Source organism: Lethenteron reissneri, chromosome 33, assembly GCF_015708825.2.
Source record: "Lethenteron reissneri isolate LAM-NWPU_2019-01 chromosome 33, ASM1570882v1, whole genome shotgun sequence".
NCBI classification, from domain to species: Eukaryota; Metazoa; Chordata; class Hyperoartia; order Petromyzontiformes; family Petromyzontidae; genus Lethenteron; species Lethenteron reissneri.
Window position 1 is genome coordinate 3494017 of NC_083811.1, and position 21735 is coordinate 3515751.

The 21735-nt window shown below is 46.7% G+C and overlaps 1 protein-coding gene across 1 annotated transcript; it reads left to right on the forward strand.

Moving 5' to 3' along the window:
* Positions 1–1225: 1225 nt before the first annotated feature.
* UPK3A (uroplakin 3A) lies at positions 1226–19792 on the forward strand. Its single transcript, XM_061564315.1, has 7 exons — positions 1226–1473; positions 3185–3340; positions 6696–6942; positions 8235–8326; positions 12381–12516; positions 14637–14808; positions 16773–19792. The coding sequence occupies exons 1-6, from the start codon at positions 1401–1403 to the stop codon at positions 14782–14784; spliced, it is 852 nt and encodes a 283-aa protein (XP_061420299.1). The 5' UTR covers positions 1226–1400; the 3' UTR covers positions 14785–14808; positions 16773–19792.
* The last annotated feature ends 1943 nt before the right edge of the window (positions 19793–21735 follow it).

Below are 21735 nucleotides of genomic sequence, written 5' to 3' on the forward strand. Positions count from 1 at the left end.
CTATTATTAGCAGTAGGAAAGTAGTGCAAGATGTCGCAACGGCCGTGCCCACCGTGACTACGAAAATGTCCCCTCGGCCGCTGGTGGCATCAATGGTGTTGAGAATAGCCACACGGTGGCTGTGTCTGCTGTCATCCAGCACTGTGGTGGAGGCAGCAGCAGCGAGGGGGTTTCGTGGATCACCGCACACACAGACGTTGTCGTGGTGGAACTCCCTTCCCCGTGGGCATCGAGAAGGGGTCATCCGTACCCTTGTTCGCCAGGTGAAGGCAGGGCAGCAAGTGGACTAAACATTTGTGACATTGCCCCTCCCCCCCCCAAGCTGCCAGAACGAGCTGCCTGGACAGGAGCTTCCTTCACTCTGTTGTCCGGATATGGAAGTGCCTCCCACATTGTCAGCGGAATCACCGATTTTCGGCTTCAGGTCTTCAAATGCCGAGCACAAGAGACAAAGACAAAGATCCCCCGTATAGCCTTAACAGACTGTAGGAGCAAGTGCTGTTAGCGAGCACATATGAAGGCCGGAACGATACACGACGGGGTGGGTGACCAGAACCACGCCCGACCGCCTTTGTCTCCCCAGTGGCGATGTTTACACACTGCACCAGGCACTCATTTGAGGCTGAGTCGACCTAGGGGAGGTCCCAGGACCGGGTTAGGTAATCATCACTGGTGTTGGCCGTGAGCGGGAATCGAACTCGGGTGGCCGGGTTCATAGCGCAGCGTGCTAACCGCTACACCACGAGCACACAAACACACACGGACATCTGCTAACTTCACCGCATGCCTGTAGCACCGAGTCTTTGAGCTGCAGCGAACCAACGATTATGCCGATTGCATGATGTACTAACGTCTGATATGGCCGTTGTTCGCAATTGCACCCAATTAAAAAACACTTCCGCCTGTTTCCAATCTGTACGGAGACCTGAATAGTCTCAAAACATCTCACGATGAATAGAACACATCTTATGATAAAAACCTTAACGCAAGAACCCTCCTGAAAAAAAACTCTTACGACTCAGCACGGCTTTACCTGGGGTAAAAAAAAAGCTTTTATTAGCTATGATTTTTTGAATAATTATTTTCGACAACCCTACCGACTTAAGACGTTAAAATGCTGCCAACACCACAGGTGTGTTTCAGGCCATGCAATTATGATGATGTCAGGGCCCATTCCCCCACCCCCGGTTCTCTGGGTGTGGCTCTATAAAGCCCTGGGATCTAGTCGGATCGGGTTTGTGCTCCGACTTTCACAGCGTTGGGGGGGGGCTTCTTTGTGACTTCGCCTCGCCTCGCTCGCTGCCGCCTCGTTCGTTCACTGGCACGCGTTCCTCGAATCTCCTAAGCTGTGGTTGGAGCAAGCGCCGACAAACGAGCCGCGTGCGACGTGACAGGGAACGATGGCCATCGGAGTGGAAGCTGCCTTCGTGGTTCTCCTGGCGTGCGTCGCCGGCGTGGAATTGGCTGTCCTGGGTAAGGGTGGAACTTCGCGTCGCCAATGCATGTTCTTGGTGGCTCGCAATGGCTTGTGAATGTTGTGCTCGCTGGCTATATCCCCCTGCCTACGCGTTCCTCGGCAACACTTTGCTCCATAGAGGGATAACATATAACAGGTGAATTTTATGGGTTCGTGACCCCTTTTAACGTGGTGGAGTTATTTTTTGTGTGTGTTTTGTTTGTTTGTTCTTGAGAGGTTCATTTAAAAGTTAACGTTTTCACACTGCTCGATTATGTGATTCTTACATTAATGATGGGCTTTGGTGTCAGCCCAACACCGCATTTAGATGTGTTGTCGTTATCTTGTTCTCTGGAGCACTATTCACGTGTCGCATGAATAACGCAAAATAAATACAATACCAACTTTAACAGATGAGCCAATAAAGCATTTAGTGCCCGTAAATACAACTGCTTGGATGGAACGTGCTTTTTTTCTTTTAGATTCAATGAACGCACTTTATAATACGGACGTGCTGTCTGCAAATGTTTAAATTGCTAAACCAGTAAATACGTCTACTGAATATATGATTCTGGATATAAGTATGTACTGCATATCATCATGAACGCCATAGCTGTATGAGCCATCATCAACTCTGGGACTTGATATATTTGGCATCACCTTTCGCGGTTGGTCCCACATTGGATGAGAGACTGGCTTCACCATAGGAGTGTGGAATTTCCACCACGGCATCACGGCCACCGAATGGGCATGATGAAACCACCCATGCTCTGTTGAGCGGGGCAGATCCTGACAATTTCAATAAATATATTTGGAAGCTTCTACGGATAAAGCGGGCCACCCTGCCATTAGCAATGTGGAATTTCCACCACTTTCACAACAATCGCACACGGACGGGGAGGGTGCGGTGTCAATTATTAGGTGAACACTTTGGACTTGCAGTCCAAGAGGAGGCCAGTTCAATGCGGTCTCCGGGCGCGCCAGTTGACAGAATGTCACAAGCTCCTTTCATCCTGTTTCCAGCCTGCCCCACCTGCCCCACCTCTGTCCACGCTGCAGCCCAAAGGGCTGTGAGCCGCAGCTCGTCAACCGGCAGGTTTCAGTGTAGTGGGGTAAAATGTGGGTACTCTCATCTGCCGCCTCCAGCCAGCAGTAGCATAAACGGGCAATTGCAGGGCCGCGCCTTCACCTTTTGACCGGCGTGTAGCCAAGGTTATCTGGACTGCTCCCTGCCATAGAAATGTGGAACTTAAACTTGGCTTGGGGCCGAAAGTCAAGCTGGGCGCCACCCCACGCTCCTCTTGAGCAAAGATGGTCTTCAATACTTTGCCTTGTGGCTTAAGGGGGGTGGGGTGATCTCACGTAGACAAACAAAGACAAACATCTCCCGTATAGCCTTTAACGGATTGTTGGCGAGCAACTGTGAAGGCCGGCACAGCAAACGAGGGGATGGGTGGCCAGCACCACGCCCGACGGCCTTTGTCTCCCTAGTGGCGATGTTTACACACCGCACCAGGAACTCATTTTAGGCCGAGTCGACCTAGGGGAAGCCCAGGACCGGTTCCGATAATCGTCACTGGTGTTGGCCGTGAGTGGGAATTAAACTCGGGTCGCCGGGTTCGTAGCGCAGCGTGCTAACTGCTACACAAAGACAAAGACACGGAATGCACCCACTGGATTCTAACACGCAAATGTGGTGTTTATCGTTGGGGTTTTTCGTGGTTTCAGGCAGCGGCACCAAGCCCCAACTCGCGAGCTCGACGACCGTTCCGTACAACCCGACGGAGACGACGATCGTGTGGTCCAAGCCCTTCTGCGTGTTCCAAAAGCCCGTCTCCACCACTCAGTACGTCGTGGACGTCTACGCGTCCATCACCAACAACAGTAAGCGGCTCTCGAACCTCTTCTTATCGTCGTTGGCGTTGGAGGCCTGAGACCGCTGAAGTGCACCCTATCTCGGAAGCCAAGCGGCATTTAAACCGAAGTCGGCCCCATCAACTAAATAGCGCGGGGGTCTGCAACCTGCGGCTCCGGAGCCGCGCGAGACTCGTTTAAGGACTGCGGTGCGGCCCTTGAAATTCGAAAAAAAAAAGCCTCATTATTTTGGTGGCTAACCCCTTGACCATGGAGCAGAGGTCGCCCGACCATGGGCTGAGGTCGGCAACCTGCAGATCCGGAGTTGCATGCGGCTCATTAAGGACCGTTTTGTGACGTTATTTATTCAGGATCACAGTCTCGAATTCATATGACATGGATCTCTTGAAATATCGGGGCGGGGGGGGGGGTTTAAACCAATTTGGTAAAACTGGCTCTTTTTGTTGCTGACCCCTGAACTAGTGGATGGACGACCAACACGCATATCTCGGGGTGTATTGAAGACTTCTGTGAGGCTTGCATCCGATATATGTAGCATTTATTTTAATGTATTAAGTTGCGAGCCGGATGGGCCAGAATTGGGCAAGGATGTTGCCCACTTTTCACCAAAGCAACCAGAGAGCACAGACTTGGGTGTGGTCTTTCTACCTTATCCCTCAAACAATGAAGAACTACATCTATTTGTAACCAACACACAAGTAGCGGGCAACAACATCCATTGCTGTACGTTACTTCTGTCCTACGCTCCTTCTACAATCCACACTGACCAGTGTGGTGAAGTATGGTCAAATCGCCCCCCTCCCGTCTACCCAACATGACCCATATGTTATTGAGAGTCCCTCGTCTAGCAGTGGAAAGTTTGCACATTCGTCAGTCAGGGTTGGTGAATGGCAAAAATGTTGAGGTCATACCTTGGCTTGCTATGAGAATGTGGTACATTTACAAATGTGAACTCCACCCAGTTCTATCTGTATGAGATTGTGTTTCCCCCAAGCATGCGTGGTTTGCTCAAGGTGTTCCGGTGTCCTGCCACATTGTAAACACGAATGAATTGGCTGCTGACACCCTCCTATATAAAAGACCACAGAGCTTGCCTTCCCCACTCGCCTGTGGTTCATCCTCACGTTTCGGAGTTATTTCTCCAGGAGAGCGATTCGGATACTGTGCAGCAGTGTAGAACAATTTACATTCATATAGCACTGCCTTACAAATTATATATATATTTGTTTTAATAAAAGGCGACATTTTGGCAGTGGCCTTCATTTATGGCAACATAGGCCAGAATGGTTAAGGGTTGGAGGCAGTAATTTTACACTTTCTACACCATGTCCATAACATATATCTATACACACACACACCTTGTCCATGATGCCACTCTACCTCACTTGGCCTCATCCCTCCACGTTGCTGTGAAGAATGGACATCACGAATCCACTAAGGATTAAATTAATTATTCAGTGATAGTGCATGGACAGTGGGTGCACAAGCACGCGCTCGGGCGCACATTCGTACACAGCACCGTGGCCCTAAGAATAAAAGCATAATGGGCAAGCTTTGAGCAATGACCTGTCTTGATAGCGTACACATGGGCGTCCAACGAAGGGCAGGGCCATTGATACGCTCCATTTATTTGTTTGCGCTCGCTCTAAAGAAAGCCACGCCCAATACTTCAGCTAATTATAGGTTTAAAAAAACAATTAAATAAATATTTCTATTCGATTCTTGCCTTCGGGAGCAAGATGCTAATGCCTTGGGAGGGGGGGGGGGTGTTAGCTTCAGTAGAGTTCGTGTAGTTTGACTTTGTCTCCATTTTTGAAGGAGCGTAGATTAGAAATAATTTTGCCTCGACGGTCCAAAGTTTTGGGATTTTGTGCCTGTCTGCCACTACCAATTCAGAATCGCCCATGAGTTTGTTTTAAGATTCTGAAAATGGAGCTCATTCGCTCATGCATTGCTCGCATAACTCTACTGAATTTACACCCCAGTTTAAAAAAAGAAGTCCACTCACAGCAATATGTTTGTCACGTAGTACTACACAATGGAGAACATTCAAGTATTAATTAAATTATTTAATAAAAATTTGTTTTTTTATTCACACTTTTTTTCGTGGACATCTGGGGTCAAATTCGTTGCAATTACCCTCAAATTGCACTTACATGACAATTATGATAGTTTTTTTATGGTAAAGTATTTTTAATGCCTTCCGACCTGAGATTGAAAGCAAGATGTAGCACTCTGAAGGGTTGGCACTAAATCCCTCTAATGAGAAAGGCATTATAATAGGTGACGGTTTCGGGCATGACCCTTCTTCAAAGCACACAGAAAGGCCGAGTGAATAAGCAAGTGGTGAGTGCATAATCTGCCATGAGGCCCTGAACAGAATGAAAAGGAACAGTTTTAAATTGGCATATAAATAGTTACCTTTTTATTATGGATATTGAGCAACACACCCTTCAATAAACAAACATCTATTTACGCATAGTTATTTATATTAAAATGACATTTAGAATGTTTCTGGAACATTGCATTGTGGGTAGCCATGTTGCAGTGTGGTGTCTTTATTGAAGAGAGAGGACCCATTGTTGACTTGGTGACTCATTGCACAATGGAAGTGGAGATTTTAAATAAATATTAGGATCAAAGGTGCTTTGAAGAATTTTTTTTAAATTCCTCTGTTGCAAGCAGGGTAGATGAATTCACAGGAGAGGAGACTTAAAAACAAGACCGAGTTCTAGTGTATTTTTACCCCGCGCTGTCCAATTTTACCGAGAAATTAAATGTGTTATGCAAGGAAATGTGTTCCTGTAGGAGGAAACAGTGCATATGACCTTCCAAAGGAGTAAGGTTTGTACACCGCTTTAAAATAAAACTACGTGTCAAGTGCAGATGAGTTGTTAATTTGGTCATCCCAAATGAATTGTATTCAGTTCGAAAGACATGGGCTGTCTTTTTTTTTCTGGTACCATTCCCACCAGATATCAAGTGGAGGCTAGGTACCGACATGTCACTGGGGGGGGGGGGGGGGGGTGCTGTGGTCTGTACTGTTGAGTGACGAGCCACTGGTTTGGACTTTGTGGAGAGCTCACAGAAGGATGTTAGCCAAATCTGTTGCCTCGGCACTTGCACATTTCTCCAAAGTAGTGGAGGCCATGGCGTTTGCATGCGGTGCGATAGACCAGATTCGTGGAGGTGCATGCAAAATCTTTGGTGGCACAAAATACTATTCAAATAAGCAAATGCGTTTTTACCCATACGCCAAATGCGCATTGTATAAAGCATTATGTAATCCAATGGATACGTGTGATTCGTGCGAATGCGTGCTTTGTGCCAACTTGTATTTCAACGTCTCTCAATTTATCTCCAGGTTATGCATTCGACAACTCGATCGGCACAGCGCTGTCCTCCTACTGGACGAACCCGGTGTCGCCCAGTCCGTACCTCGCAGCCACATTTGACGTTCCGGACTGTGGAATCCAAGCCAGCCCTTTTGACGCCATGGCTGTCAAGACGAACGGGACATTCCGTCTGGGCGGTGACACGGCCTGCGTGAACAGCATAGGGCCCAGTGCGTCCGCATGCAACGGACCCCTCGTACCCGGAATGAAGTACAGGTCAGTCCGCACGACAACGGTGGCGACGCCTCCTCGTGGTGGGGCAAGCAGGGGGGGAGGGTGCAATGCTGGTGACGTAGCGCGCGGTTGGCATGGGATGGGGAGCAGTCGTGTGACCGTTAGCGCGCTGCGTCACAAACCTGGCGACCCAAGTTCGATTCCCGCTTACGGCCAACACCGATGACGATTATCTGAACCAGTCCCGAGCCTCCCCTCGGTCGACCTGGCATCAAATTAGTACCTTGTGCGATGTTTAAATGGCACCACGAGGGAGACCAAGGCGGCTGGGCATGGTTTTAACCACCCGCCCTCTCGTGTGCCGTGCTAGCCTTCATATGTGCTCGTTTAACAGCACTTGCCTCAACAGTCTGTAAGAGCTATATGGGGGGGGGGGGGTCTTTTTCTTTGTCTTGGTTAGCATGGGGCTCTCATGCTCGGGATTGAAGTGACGGCCTCCTGTCCAATATTCGGCGATAATTTCCACATCATTTGAGTACATTCTCAATCGCTTATTCTCGAGTCTGTGATTTTATGCGTGCATTGAGGGACAGTAATAGATTTTTCATTATTTTGATGAAATAATAATATTCAGAGTTAACCATATCAGTCGATTTAATCGAGTACATAATTATAAACTACTCTTTTGTGATCGACTATTTAGGGCCCTCTTTTTTATGATGCTCCCGAAGGCAGCGCCCCCCCCGCCTCCAAGCTATCCCACGTGACGCAGCGATCATGCCGATGACCTCATCAAACCCTTCCAATCACCTCCCATTCAGTGAGATCTGGGAACGGAGGCGATACCCCCACCCCCACCACCTATGTGTCATTCAAATAATTGAGTGATTTGGCCCTTATTAATTAACGATGACCTAAATAATCGTGTAGCCCAGCCGGAACAGTGTACTATATTTGCAGGATCCATTTGATATGAACCGTACCTTTTAATGTCCATACAGTTCTGGATTATGTAACAATAAAACGTGCCTCATTTCACGATTCAGTCGACAGATACTAGAACACATTATTATCATTACAGTATTTAATCACGAAAGCCATCCAAGTGTTCAATACAGTACTTGTTTTGCAGTGGTAAGTGATGCAGCATGCTCTGTGTTAAATTACTACTGCAACATAGGACAAGATTTGTTAATGAAAACTATGAATGTCAAGAATGCTATCCTGGAAATGTGGCACTTGTTATGCATATGGTAAAATCATCTGTTTATATTTTCTATAGAAATACTATATTCTTCGCGACAATTGTCTTATGTTGATGCTCTTTATTGCAGAGTGAAATATACGCTTTCGGAAGCAACTGCACAAAATCCCAAACCTATTGTGGATCAAACTCCCTGGTCAGACCCTGTCTCCACAAAGAAATGTGAGTAACACTAAACCTTCGTACAGTCCACAACTCGGTTTAATACTTAGGCTTTCGCAACCAAAATCATAATACAGGTTTTTTTGGGTTGGATCGTGTAAATGTGTGTCGTTAAACCCACCACCACACGACACAGCCAATTCGTAAGGGTTGTCACGAAACGGGTGGACTGTTCCACAAATCTAGCTGTCGCCTGATGAAGCTAGTTGTACTTACTGGTGAAATGTCGTACTCTGATTTTAAATGTTGTGGCTTGGCTCTCCAACACACCGGTTAGTGCTGTACTAGTAATGAATTGGCACGTTCTGTTTACGTGCCAAACCTTACTAATTGGCTGTGTCGGGTGGTGGCGGGTTTAACGGCACATTTATATTTTTACGCGATTTAACTTGTAAGAACCTGTATTAAGTCCACACTCACCTGGTGCTTTTCCTAATTTAATTAATTGGAGTTCGTTTTTTAAAATTGTAATTAGCCACTGTCCTTATCATGCGATTTAACAAACCTCCCTGATGTGGCCGGGATTGGTCCCCATGGCAGTTTCGGCAAGGCTGCTCCCAAATACCATTGCGAATTTTTGTTCGGAGTTAAAAACACCTTCTCGCCTCAGACTCTCAGACTCTCGATACTGGGGCCAAGGGTGGTGGCCCTACGTGAGTAGAGGACGGGGATTTGGTAAACGAGTGGGGGCAGCGTCTATGAGCAAGTGGGGCTCTGCGAACGTCGGAGTGAATCCACTTAACTGTGGGCGGGGACTCGTGATTTAATGGGCGTGGCTATGTGTAAACATGGGCGTGGTTATGTATAAAAGTGGGCGTGGTTATGTGTAAACATAGGCATGGCTATGTGTAAACGTGGGCGTGGTTATGTATAAACACGGGCGTGGTTATGTAAAACTGGGCGTGGTTATGTATTAAAATGGGCGTGGTTATGTGGAAAACTGGGCGTGGTTATGTATGAAAATGGGCGTGGTTATGTAAACGTGGGCGTGGTTATGTAAAAGTGGGCGTGGTTATGTGTAAAATGGGCGTGGTTATGTAAACGAATGGGCGGGGCTGCCAGGTCACCAAGTGTCCCCTTGGGCTGAGCCTCCCAGAAATGTTTGGATGGCTTTTCTACAGTGGCGGCTCCGTGACATTTCCACTAGGCGGGGCTGTTGTGAGTGACCTCTGAAAATATGGTGTTCTAATTAAGAAAAACCTCGGCATGTTATAGTGATAATTGTCTTGTCTACCAACGGTAGGCATTTATTAACAATACGAAACAAAACAACAGCACTCAAATGCTGTCCCCATGACCCTCAAGGCCACACTACACAATCCTTTCATCCTTTCAAATGGAACATTTAGGAGTGACTCGCACAGTGTTCGCTGCTAATTGTTCGTTTGCTGCACCTGCTGTCATCGCCATTGCTGTTGTTTCCTCCTAGAGCGTGTAGGCCATGACCTGCTATATTTGGACAGTGCAACTTAGCGTTCTGACATCGTCATTACAGCCATGGGTGGCTTTTTCACCGCCCTGAATGGGTCTCAAACGGCGTGGCTAAATTGCGAAGCTCATTGCAATGAATGAAGGGAAATCTCGATTTAAAGCTTTCGTGACTGCAGGGATTCATCTTCTTGGTTCTTTCGGTAAAGTCCTTTCTACGTGACTTTACCGAAAGAACTAAGAAGAAGGAAATCTCTCACTCGGACGCCTTCACAGCCACCCTGAGAACTCCCCAAGGCACAAATCAGACTGTGGTGTTGCAGGGGTTTCTAATATGAATAACTTCAAATTTTATCTTCATTAGGCAATTCACGTTGAAAGCATAATTATATTATAATTATACTTTCAACACAACAAAACTATTGATAGGAAAGTATTTTTTTTATTAGAAATATTACATCGCATCTCCTGTTGCTTGGTGGGGCGACGCCCCAACGCCCCTAGTGGATGAACCGCGCCTGCTGTTAGATATTTTTTACAATGGACATGAATAATATAATAATTTGCCCGAGGACATTTTTCAAGCGTGTAAATTGCGGTCTTAACCATTAAGGTGATGTACCAAGTGGTTCACGTTTTGGAATTTCTCTCTTTTAAAATCCGAATCACCTTAACTATTTCATCTTCTAAGTTGAGTGTCCTAAGTCTGCCTCAATCTCTCTTCCATCTACACCGTGTCGTGGACATTTATTGACGTCTGTTATTTTGGGGCTCGACTTCCCAGGCGTTTGGAAATGGTGGTTAATTGTACGGTCATTTTTGTGTCTCTCCGTTAATGCTCTCGCGCATTGAACGACGTTTCCTGTCGTTTGTCCGAGCGCTCGCTATTTAATCTGTGGTCGTGGAAATACATATGAAGAGTCTCGCAGATGCACGGTTCATAATAACTCGACCTCGTGAATTATGCAGGTCTCCGCTCTTATTTTCCATCTAATGAGTGACAAATGCGATAATTCGTTATTGACCCAGTATGGATGCTGTTGATGTTATTTTTTTACATTTCACACGGGGGTTTTGGTTTTCGTTTTGAGGGAAATTAACTTTGCGTGACCTCCAGTACTGCTGCTTGAAGAGGCAGATGCGTTTACAGCTCAGCCACGCATAGAAGGGTGCAAGGGTTGGTGGTTGACGGGAGAGATTCGTGAAAATCGAAAACCCAATGTGTCGTGAGGTGGCTAGGAATTCGTAGTAACGCAAGCGAGTTTGTGAACCCATCTGTGCGGAGTGAGTTATCTCCTACCTGCATGAATCCAAGCGCTCCTTGAAAATTGAATTGGATAAAAAACCCGATCCAGGACGCGCCTGATGAGTCTTGAGACTTAATTCTTCTTTCATGCTTAAATAAATGACGTTGCAATGTCTTGTCATTGGCGACCAAGTTTTCCAATTGCAAGGAGCCTCCATATCTGAGGGTTACCCAAATTGATATACTGTGCAAGTGTCGACCAATCCGTCGTCAAACTTCTTATTATTTTTTTCGATTTGTCACTTTTTATGTTGAAATATTGTACAGTTTTGCCTTTGTAAGACTCAACCCTCAATTTATATTAATTGCATTTATAAGGCATCGTTCAGTCTCAACGTGCGATGAATGAAAAGGATACATTAAAGAAAACTGGGGGTGGCAAAATTTGAGCTAAAAGAAATGTTGAACGTGTTTTATTAAAAATGTAAACTGCTCTTTTACAAATGTGTCCTGTAAAACTCATCAAAGACTCTCTCTGACTTAATACTTGGTGGAGTTTATTTGTTAAAAGATCGGGTTTTGGGCTGGGATTTAAAGACGGCAGCATTCTCCAGAGCCTGTGTGACCTCCACCGGTAAAACGAAACTATATATTTTTATTTTACCAGGTAAGGCCCACTGAGCTATACAGCTCTTCTTTCAGAAACGACCTGACCACAAATGATAGCTCAATGAAGTGGCTTATGTGGAAATTTATATCGGCCAAATACTCTAGGGAGTTCAAGAATTTGGAGGCCGCCACCACGGTAAATTCCCATTCTTATTTCTATTATTGACCATTTGTAGCAATGGCAGATCCAAAGGACCCTGGCAATTGGTATTTTATTGATTTTTTTCTACCAGATAAAATACATTTATTATTGTGGGGTCTTCTTTAAAAAAAACTTGCCATTTTGGGACTGCACCTCCGTCCCTCATGGGAGGTTTGTAGATCTGCCTGATATAGATTTGTAACATGTATTCACTACTAAACCAAGTTGAGCGAACCTTCCCGCCCCACAAAGACAAAGATGCCCCATGTAGCCTTAATAGACTATTGAGACAAGTGCTGTTAGCGAGCGCCTATGAATGCCAGCACCACTCCCGGTCGCCTTTGTGTCCTCCCGTGTGGTGACCTTTACACACTGCACCAGGTACTCATTTGAGGCCGAGTCGACTTGGGGGAGGCCCACGACCAGTTCGGATAATTGTTGCGGGTGTTGTCCGTGAGCGGGAATCGAACTCGGGTCGCCGGATTTTGTAGCGCGCTAACCGCTACGCCACCGCTCCCCCCCCCCCCACCGCTCCCCCGCCCCCCCTCCCACCGACTTGACGAGCCCAGCGCCAGCGGCCAGCACCATCAACACGTGGCCCGGCAAACGCACGGGCGGGATGGTGGTGGTTACCGCCGTGCTCAGCACGCTGCTCTTCCTGCTGCTCGCCGCACTCCTCCTGGTGGTCATCTTCAAGGCGTGCAGGTGAGCAGCGGGGTGCTTTTGCTCGCACGCGCACACCGCACGCGTTTACATGGGGGGGGGGGGGAGCGGGTGGTGGCTAAGGACGGACAGCCAAACCCGTCGGCAACGTGAACTTAAAACCATAAATTAAACTATGTTTACCAGGTAAGGCCCACAGTTGTAAAGATATTTTTTCTCCGATGTAAAGCGGCGAGTTGTCACCGGGGTTGGCATACTTCGGTGACGTGGCTCGGCAGAAAGCGAGTTCAGTGCTTGTTGCAGAGGCTTGCGGTTTGGGCCTGGCAACCGCCCTGTTTAATAAGCGCCGGTGCGCATCAACCGCAAAATACGAGCTGTCTGCTTCACAGTGCGCATTAAAGATCCTGTGTCATTTAAAAAACTAAATTACTTTTTTTTTTACTTACCAGGTAAGCCACCACGAATCTACGTAGCTATTTTTCTCAACTAACCTGACTGCAAATTAGATCGCTCAACGAAGTGGATTATCAAGCGGAAATGTATAGCAGTCAAATACTGTGGATTCTAAATGTGGAGGGGAAAAACTGGAGGACCCAGAGAGGGGGGGAAAAAAAGCCAAACAACCACAGTGAGAACACGCAACCTCCAAATATGCAGCAGCCATCAGGGTTGGGATTGAACCTCATGACCTCCTGTATACCAGACGAGGTAGTTAACATCTCCTAGCCACCGTGGCACCTTTTGGCACTGGACATCTGTAAAAAAATATCTTCACAGCTCATCGGATTCCTCCCAGTCGAAATAGAGAATCTGATCTGAAATTCACCAGTTCTTAGACAAAGCCATTGAAATGGCTAAATCCCTTTTACTGAATCTCTAATGATTGCTCTTAATTGGCTGCACGGAATCGTAACACGTGAGGAATTTTAATTTATACATTTTTTTAAGTAAACAGTTGAACCTTATGGCAGGGACCCTGGGGTCCCACAAGCCCCAGGCTCTCGCATCAACTGCGTTGCGACGTCATTGTGTGTCTGTTGAAGGCGAACGGTACGGCAATCTATTCCTCTCGACGAGCTCTACACGATGCGCTAATCAAAGTTTCAAAGTTTTGTTTATGACTACGGAAACTTTGGCAATGGACGGGTGCTTGGTGAAGAACGAGAAGATTGATTTCTGGAGGGTTGTGGCGTTTGTGTGCGCGGTGGGACAGAGTCGCCAAAAAGACATTAATCAATTACGATTTTGACTTCTGTTTATTCAGGACCCCGGGGTCCAGCCATGAGGTTCATTTGTGCAGCGAGTTGGCGCACTAGACTTGCAATCCAGAGGTCGCCGGTTTGATTTGGTCTCCTGGCGCGGCATTTGAAAAAACAAAAACGTGGGCAATGTTTCCTAAATTCCCCAACCACCTCTGCCCCCCCCCCCCCCCACAGCGTTTGTCCACCCAGCAGTATAAATCGCTTCGCCACAGTCGATCGACAGGTGGCATGTGGTGGGACAGTGTGGGTACTCCCACTGCTTCCAAGATTTATGACCAACGTGGAAGGGGTAGGCCTAAATACCCTCTGGGTGGGGGGGGGGGGCTCTCTAGAGCTTCCTCTCGTGAAATCGCTTCCCCCCCCCCCTAGCAGGAACGTGTGACAAGAAATTGCAGGGCTGAAACCTTTAACACCAATCACACGGCTCTGCCATGAATTCATGCAGGCTTTATGGCATAAAGACCGTCGTTACCGGATATGGAGCAACGGTTGCAACATTTAAGACGGCTGGATACACAGATGAACGTAAATGAGGTTATTTACAAATCGTGCGACGCTCAATAAAGGGTACGCTCACATTACATTTAGACTAATGGTGAAAACAAAACCAATTCAACCGAGACAAACATTTCATTTAATCAAACCGTGACCCTAAATCCTCGTAACAATTCGATGAATTGCTGGGAGGAGGGTGAATTATTATCATTACTAATGCCTGCTTGCTGCCTCCGATTAGCACGGTTGGCTACGTGCGATGCAAAATAAGTTCCGAGTTCAAGTTTACAGGCGCGTGCCATCTTCACATCCCGAGTGCTCCCGAGATGAGAAGGCGGTGGCGGCAGCAGCAGCGCGTCCTGACGACGTTTCGGGTCTCGTGCCCCGCCCCTGTGTCCCCCTCAGCAGCGACACCCAGGAGCTGACCAAGCCGACCCAGGTGGAAGCTCCCCCCATGAGGACGGTTCACTCTGCCTACAAGACGCACTACACCAACAAGGGCTACGGGGAAGACGACAACGCGCCTCCCGCGAAGCCCGAACGATACCAATAATCTCCGGCTCGCTGGGCACGTCGGGTGAGAACGGCAACCCCCGTGCCCGCCCACCCACCCACCACAGCTTTTCTGAATGCCTTTCGCACAACCTGTTACCCGCGGTGTACCCCCATCGATTTCTCCGACTCGTAAAGTAGCCGAGACGGCCTGAGGGCAGGCGTGTTACCGTACATGCTGCTTGCTTCACTATCTTAGTCTTTTGTGTTTAATGTAAATGAATTCTCCTCTCGCCTTATCTCGCTCTCCGCGCGCTCGCACTCTCTCCACTCCAGCCACACCAAGGCTTTGCATTTAAGCTGCCAGTGAGAACCTTTGCTCAGTGGGAGGGGGAGGTCACTCACTCTCCTCTGATGCGCCCAAGGTCTGGAATCTCCCTTATTTGCAGTCTACTGCTAATGAAAATGCATCCAATGCTTTGGACCATGGCCAGGATCTAAGTCTTGGTTTGCGCATGTGCCATACCAAAGGTTGACTTGGTGAATGCGGTGTCAGAGCATCAAAGTGTGGCGGACCACAATGGTTTCAGCCCGATCGCCAATGACTGCAAGAGAAACAAAAAATAATTGTAGTATTTAGTTATAACATTTCTGACATATTTGATTGGCATGTGATTTAATCAACTCTGCAAGTCAAGCATTTTTTGCATCACTGGAAGGAAATAAAATGACGCCACAAGTCGAGTCGTCGTACGACACAATATGGGGGGAGAACTTCATCACAAGGTGGTGCACTGCCAGCTGCTAAAGTTCCGAATGGAAAATCCGTTGGACTTGCGACGCGAACACGAACAGCGTGACTTTGGAATGAAAGTTCAAAGATTAAAAAAGAAACGATGGCCACTCGAGGTAACTCAGTGTGAGATTGCTGCTGGATTCTTACTGAAGAAGTTTCACTCTTGGTTCTTTCGGTAAAGTCACGTAGAAGGGAAACAAAAAAATAAAATAAAAATGAAAACAATATTTTTATTATTTTATTAAAAAATATGAAACAATATTTTTTCTTATTTTATTAAAAAATACAAAAAATATTTTTTATTCTTTAATTGTTTCTCTTGTACGTGACTTTACCGAAAGAACCAATATTATGAATCCCCGCAGTCGCGAAAGCTTTAAATCAAAAGTTGCACTCTCCTTAGAAAATTCACCCTTTGTGGCCATTCCCGGTGTTGTGGCTGATTTAACAAAGCCCAAACTTGCCACAGCACCGGAATTGCTTCCAGCGTTGTGGAAATTATGAATCGAGATCCTGAAAGTAATTTTGCGGTGTGCTGAAATAATATCACTTACGACTGTGCCGGTTACAATTGCCTCACTTGTCACCAAACGCCCTCTTCTGTTGGATGTATTTCACTTTTTGTTCACGGTAGCCTAGCAAAAAATGTGGAACTTATTTAATGATTTCGATTTAAAGCTTTCGTGACTGCAGGGATTCATCTTCTTGGTTCTTTCGGTAAAGTCACGTAGCAGGAAAGTAATAAAATAATAAAAATAAAACATAATAAAATAAAATAATTCTCACGACGTTTCGGCTACAACGCAAGCAGCCGTCTTCAGGTGAAGAATGAGACACTACCAAGCTAGGAGCTTATATATAATGATTATTCATTCAAGTACATACATAACAATGGAGTGGAGAGCGGTAGTGTAGTGGATGACGCACTGCACTACGAACCCAGCCACCTAAGTTCAGTTCCCACTCGCGACCAATAACGGTGGTGGTGTAATATTTTGAACGTGTCCTGGCCCCTCCCCTAGGTCAACTCGGCCTTAAAATGAGTACCTGGTGCGTTGTGAACAACATCAGCACTGGGGAGACAAAGGTTGCCGGGCGTAATGGCCACCTCGGCACATCGTGTGACATGCTGGCCTTAATAGGTGTGCTGTCTTAATGAGTCTGTTAAAGGCCCTGCACGGCAGGAGGGATCTTTGTCATTGATCTTTGTGTTTGTGTGGGTGCTGGGCGTTGTGTGCACGTGTCTCTTCCAGGGAGCAAGTGAAGCCGTGGGAGCGTGGATGCCATGTGCTTCGAAAGAGCGGGGAAGGCGCTTGCTCCTCAACTAAACTTTCCCTCGAGAATAAATGCCTAAACATCCAATGGCATTTCTTAAATATCTCCTTTTATCGTATTTCTCTGTTGGCATATACAGTGCTGTAAGTGACGTTGGCAGTGTGTAAACCCCTTCGTTTTAAATAGCTTCATTTCATACGGTTTCCTTTGGTGTTTAATATTTTTATTTTAGGAATTGTATACGCTCTGTATTTTAATTGCTTCATATTCATCAGTTGGTATAATGGTTGCAATATTCTTGAAACATGTTTTATCCTCTGTAAATGGCACATGTATTTTAAACAAAAAAGCTATAACACCAGTATTAGTAAATCATATTGTAATTAAAACTAAAAGTTTGATCTTTCCTTTCAAAGAAAAGCATATAGCCATGCAAAGCTGAAAGAAGCTGTAGGCGCAGTCCTGCAACTGCTTTCTTAGGCCACTGCAGGTGGAAGGGGCATCCACTAGAGGGGAGCTCTAGAGGTGAGTGGAGGGGGGGCCCTCTCGGGTATTAAAATATTAGACCATGAATTCCTAAATTCAATGATGGTACATTGAATTTGAATGGAAACTTTGTGCAAACACATCCAGTTCAGTGCAATCATTAATGCAATTTTTTTTAAATCAAATCAACTGCCTGTGGGTGGCTTTTTTAAAATTCTAGATTTGAAGCTTTCGTGACTGCAAGGATTCATACTCTTTGGTTGTTTTCATTTATTTTATTTTTTACCTACGTGACTTTACCGAAAAAAACAAAGAGTATGGCTTTTTAAAATGTTTTCTTGAGAGATTTCTTGATACCCCCCCCCCTCCCTCCGTGCCGTGAATGGTTTTGTTCCAAATGGTTGCAGTGAATCTTTTCGTTGAAATTGAAACGTCTCTTCACAAAAGCGTGGCTCCTCATACTTGTCTCGAGGCTGTCCCCGTGACCCTACGCTTGGCCTAGTTCTGCTCAACTTGTCTACCGGAACAAGATGGAATTTTTGTAGCGTGCAGTCACGGCAGTGTTGAATTCGTTTATTAAAAAAAAAATTGGAAACTGCTCTTTTTACAAATGTGTCTGTAAAACTCGCCTAAGGCTCTCTGGACTACGACTTGGTTGGGTTTCTGCTTACACGGCCAATTGCAGTTAGCCGACTGAACAAAACTTAATAATCACCATCCCTATGTGTGTGTGTATGTATGTCGGGGAGGGGGGGAGTTGCCACTTTGTGAGGTACAAAAAGCCAGGACATGGGAAGCAAAATAGCAATGTCAGAAGAGGAGAGACCCACAGTACTGTACATGTAAATGTGCATCGTTTGAAGCTGTATTACTATTTTACTATTACGATATTACTTTTACAACGGACCAAAGCCGGGATTTTCCCCTGTCCGCTATCGCCAGCGGATGAATCCTGATAGAACAAGGGACAGGTGGCAACCCGAGTAAAGTTTTGTAATAAAAACCTTTATTTTTTTTAAATGTAGAATTGGCTCTCTCTAAGAATGTTTCTAATAAAACTCACCAACACTGTCCAATCTGATTTCTGCTTAACTTGCCGACCGCAGCTAAGTCGGCTTAAACATTTAATATTCACCGTTGGCAGTAGGGATGTCGTAGCCTTTAAGCCAACACGTTCTTCAATTCAACAGTGCCGTGCTCCACGTGACCAGAGGTTTCAGAAAATCCCAAGAATTCTTGGTCCCGTGGCCACAGTCTCAGAATCCCCCCCCCCCCCTCCTTCAATTTACAAAATCCTTGTGAGATGATGGATGTAGTAGATACAGACGCAGTGAGACGAGAGAAGCGGGCGATGCCTTGGGATCTCTGGATGAAATGCGCCTTTACAAATGTAAATAATTATTACTGTCTTTTTAATGTTAATTCGCGTGTTGTGTTCATTAGGATTTTTTATTTGAGCTGGTGTTTGATGTCCACTCCTGTTTTCTGCATCAATCCGAGGTCCCTTGAATATTATGGGTTCCCCAAGCTTTTCTTTGGTTTGGCCAGCTTTAACCACGACTGCCCGGTCTGTTTTTAACATCCATTAGAGGTTTTTGGGTTAGATCGCGTAAATATGAATGAGTCGTTAAACCTGTCACCACCCTACATAGCCAATTAGTAAAGTTTGTCACGTAAGCAAAACATGCCAATTTGTTACTAGTACAACCCACAACATTTACAATTCGAGTACGACGTTTCGCCAGTAATTGCACCTCGCAATTACTGGACCTGTGAAAAGGCGGCTTCATAGCTCATCGGATTCATCCAGGATAAATATAGATTCTGATTAAACAGGAGTTTTTTTGGCCACACAGTCTGAGCTCCTGTCTCTCCACGTGGTGGCGCTTTGCCACCCAAAGGCTTATGGGTATTTACTGCAGTTCTCAAATGGATTTTTTTTCAAATATTTTTTCCCGTGACACAAAAAAATGTAATTTGGTTTTAACCACTTCAGCAGGATGACTGCATGTTTTTTTTTCGAAAAATGCGTGCGCAATTAATCGCTGCTTATATGCTGTGGTATAACTGGTTTTATGAGAGTAAAACTTGGAACTAGTTTGTGAAGGTAACTCGTATCTATATTCCAAGTGTACAGGCGTAGATACTTTGTAACACCTTAAGAGGCAGTTTGTATGAAGGCAGACAATATGGCTCGATCCTTAAATAATCCTTTGTAAGTTTACGGTTCTATGTCAATCCACTGCTGGATGAAGGTCTTCGGTCTTACCCCACCCCACCCCTTGACACCTTTTGGGTCACAATGTTTGTTTAACCATACTTCCTCGCTACACCGGCAATTTGTGCGGGTTGGTCGAAGGTGGGAAACGCCCGGACCGGTTTCTGAAATCGCTCGCCGCTGATGTTAGCTTTGGCCGGAAATCGAGCCCGCGGGTCGCTGTGTCCATCACCTCAACGCGCGCTCCTAAAACGAATTGAGCTCAAATACAAGAAAAAAAAACCTTGCAAAAACGAGAGCCCTTCGCTTGTGTTATTTGCGTGGTTTCACGCTGCCCTATGCAGCCGCATCCATCCATCAGTTGCAGTCCAGCGCATCGTAGGGACTCCAGCGTGGCTCACGTCTTGACTGAGTGACGAATAGATAGAGGTTTGTTTTGACGGTTTTGAAATGATGCCCTCACTCCGTTGTTGTGGTTGTAGCTGTCATGCCTCCCATGGACGTGTATCTCTCGACAATGGGCACACGCGCGCGTTTTGTTTAGGGTGTGGGGAGCGGTGGCAGAGCGGTTAGCGCTACGCTGCGCTAGGAACCCGGGCAGTCCGGGTTCGACTGCCGCTCGCGACCGACACACCAGGTGACGATTATCTGAACCGTTCCTGGGCCTCCCCTAGGTCGACTCGGCCTCAATTAGTACCCGGTGCGGTGTGTAAAAATCGCCACTGGGGAGACAAAGGCGGCCGGGCGTGGTGTTGGCCACCCGCCCCCTCGTGTGCCGGCCTTCACAGGCGCTCGCTAACAGCACTTGCTCCAACAGTCTGTTAAAGGCTACACGGCGGGATCTTTGTCTTTCTTTTGGGTTTGTTTCATTTCGTAAACCGGTGGGCGGGTGGCGCCTGTGAACGCGCATACGCCGCGTTCACGTGGCGTGCATCGAGCCCTCCCCCTCCCCTCCACCTCGACGCGCTGGCGGAGCCAGTGGGGGGTGGGGTGGCACGTGCCCCTCCAATGATCCGATCGAAATCCCTAATTTCGATCGGATCATTGGAGGGGCACGTGCAATTTAGATCGGATCATTGGGGTTTATTAGCAATAAATCGGCATTTTGCGACCCCCACTGCCACTGTGTAGCATTATTACATGCCAGGGACTCTATGGGATGATAGGACAATAGTCTGTGTCCATAATTTGCAATAACTAACGGCAAAGCAGTTATAAGTGACTCAGAATTGTGTGCAGTTGCGTATATAGTGCACGACTTCCCTGAAGGCATTCACCTTCAGCGAGCGCGATGCCGATCACACAACGCGGTTTGAATTCGACCCTCGATCGATGGCTGCGCCGTCGCCGCACACGCGTCGAATAAAAAGCAAGGGACAAGTCCTTACTCACTAACAACTCCTCTATCATTTTTCATTGCTGGAGGGGTTGCCCTCCCCCCTACCTGAAAATGCTGGCTCCACCATTGCCTCCACGGATCAGTTCCGCTGCTGGGCGGCCACGAAACCCTGGCAGGTTTTTAGGGAGATTGCGACCGTGCACCGGGCAAACCAACAAATAACAGCTACTCTTTGGTTCTTTCGGTAAAGTCACGTAGGTAGAAATAAAATAACTAAAATAAAACAAATCACGACGTTTCGATCGCAACACAAGAAATCCTCATCAGGGTGGGAACACCACAGCATGAAATAAATGCTGAAGTTTGCCCACTACGTGACTTTATCGAAAGAACCAAAGAGTATGGATTCCTGCAGTCACGAAAGCCTCGACAACAACAACGATGAATATTCGATGCGTCTGGGGCACGGCCGCGTCACCGCTACTGGATGATGGCTGCGCGTGCTAAATCATCTCAGCGCGGAGTGGAGCGATGCCTGCCCCGGGGGTAGATCTGTGGATTTCTCCCAGCCCCCGACCCAACATCCATTCCATGAATCTGTTGCTCCGTTCCTGGCGCGTTGTTTCCGCTGTCGTCTTATTTACACGGAAACTGTTGTTGTTGCGGCTGCTGTTCATCGATTTGACGAATAAAAAAAAGTGGACCCAGATGTCATTTACACATACGGCCGATTACCGATACAACAACAGGTGTGATGATTGACACACACGGCCGACCTTATCGATACATCGGGTGTGATTATTTGACACATCCAGTCGACTAAAGACATAGCCAACTAGTAAGGGTTGTCACGTAAACAGAACGTGCCAATTCGTCACTAGTACAGCACACCGGTGTG

What these genes read in the sequence shown, in the direction of transcription:
- UPK3A (XM_061564315.1), top strand. Translation starts at nt 1,401, where the DNA reads ATGGCCATCGGAGTGGAAGCTGCCTTCGTGGTTCTCCTGGCGTGCGTC. An exon ending in GTACCCGGAATGAAGTACAG is followed by an intron (nt 6,943 to 8,234) that starts GTCAGTCCGCAC and finishes TCTTTATTGCAG; the next exon opens with AGTGAAATATACGCTTTCGG. An exon ending in CCCTGTCTCCACAAAGAAAT is followed by an intron (nt 8,327 to 12,380) that starts GTGAGTAACACT and finishes TGACGAGCCCAG; the next exon opens with CGCCAGCGGCCAGCACCATC.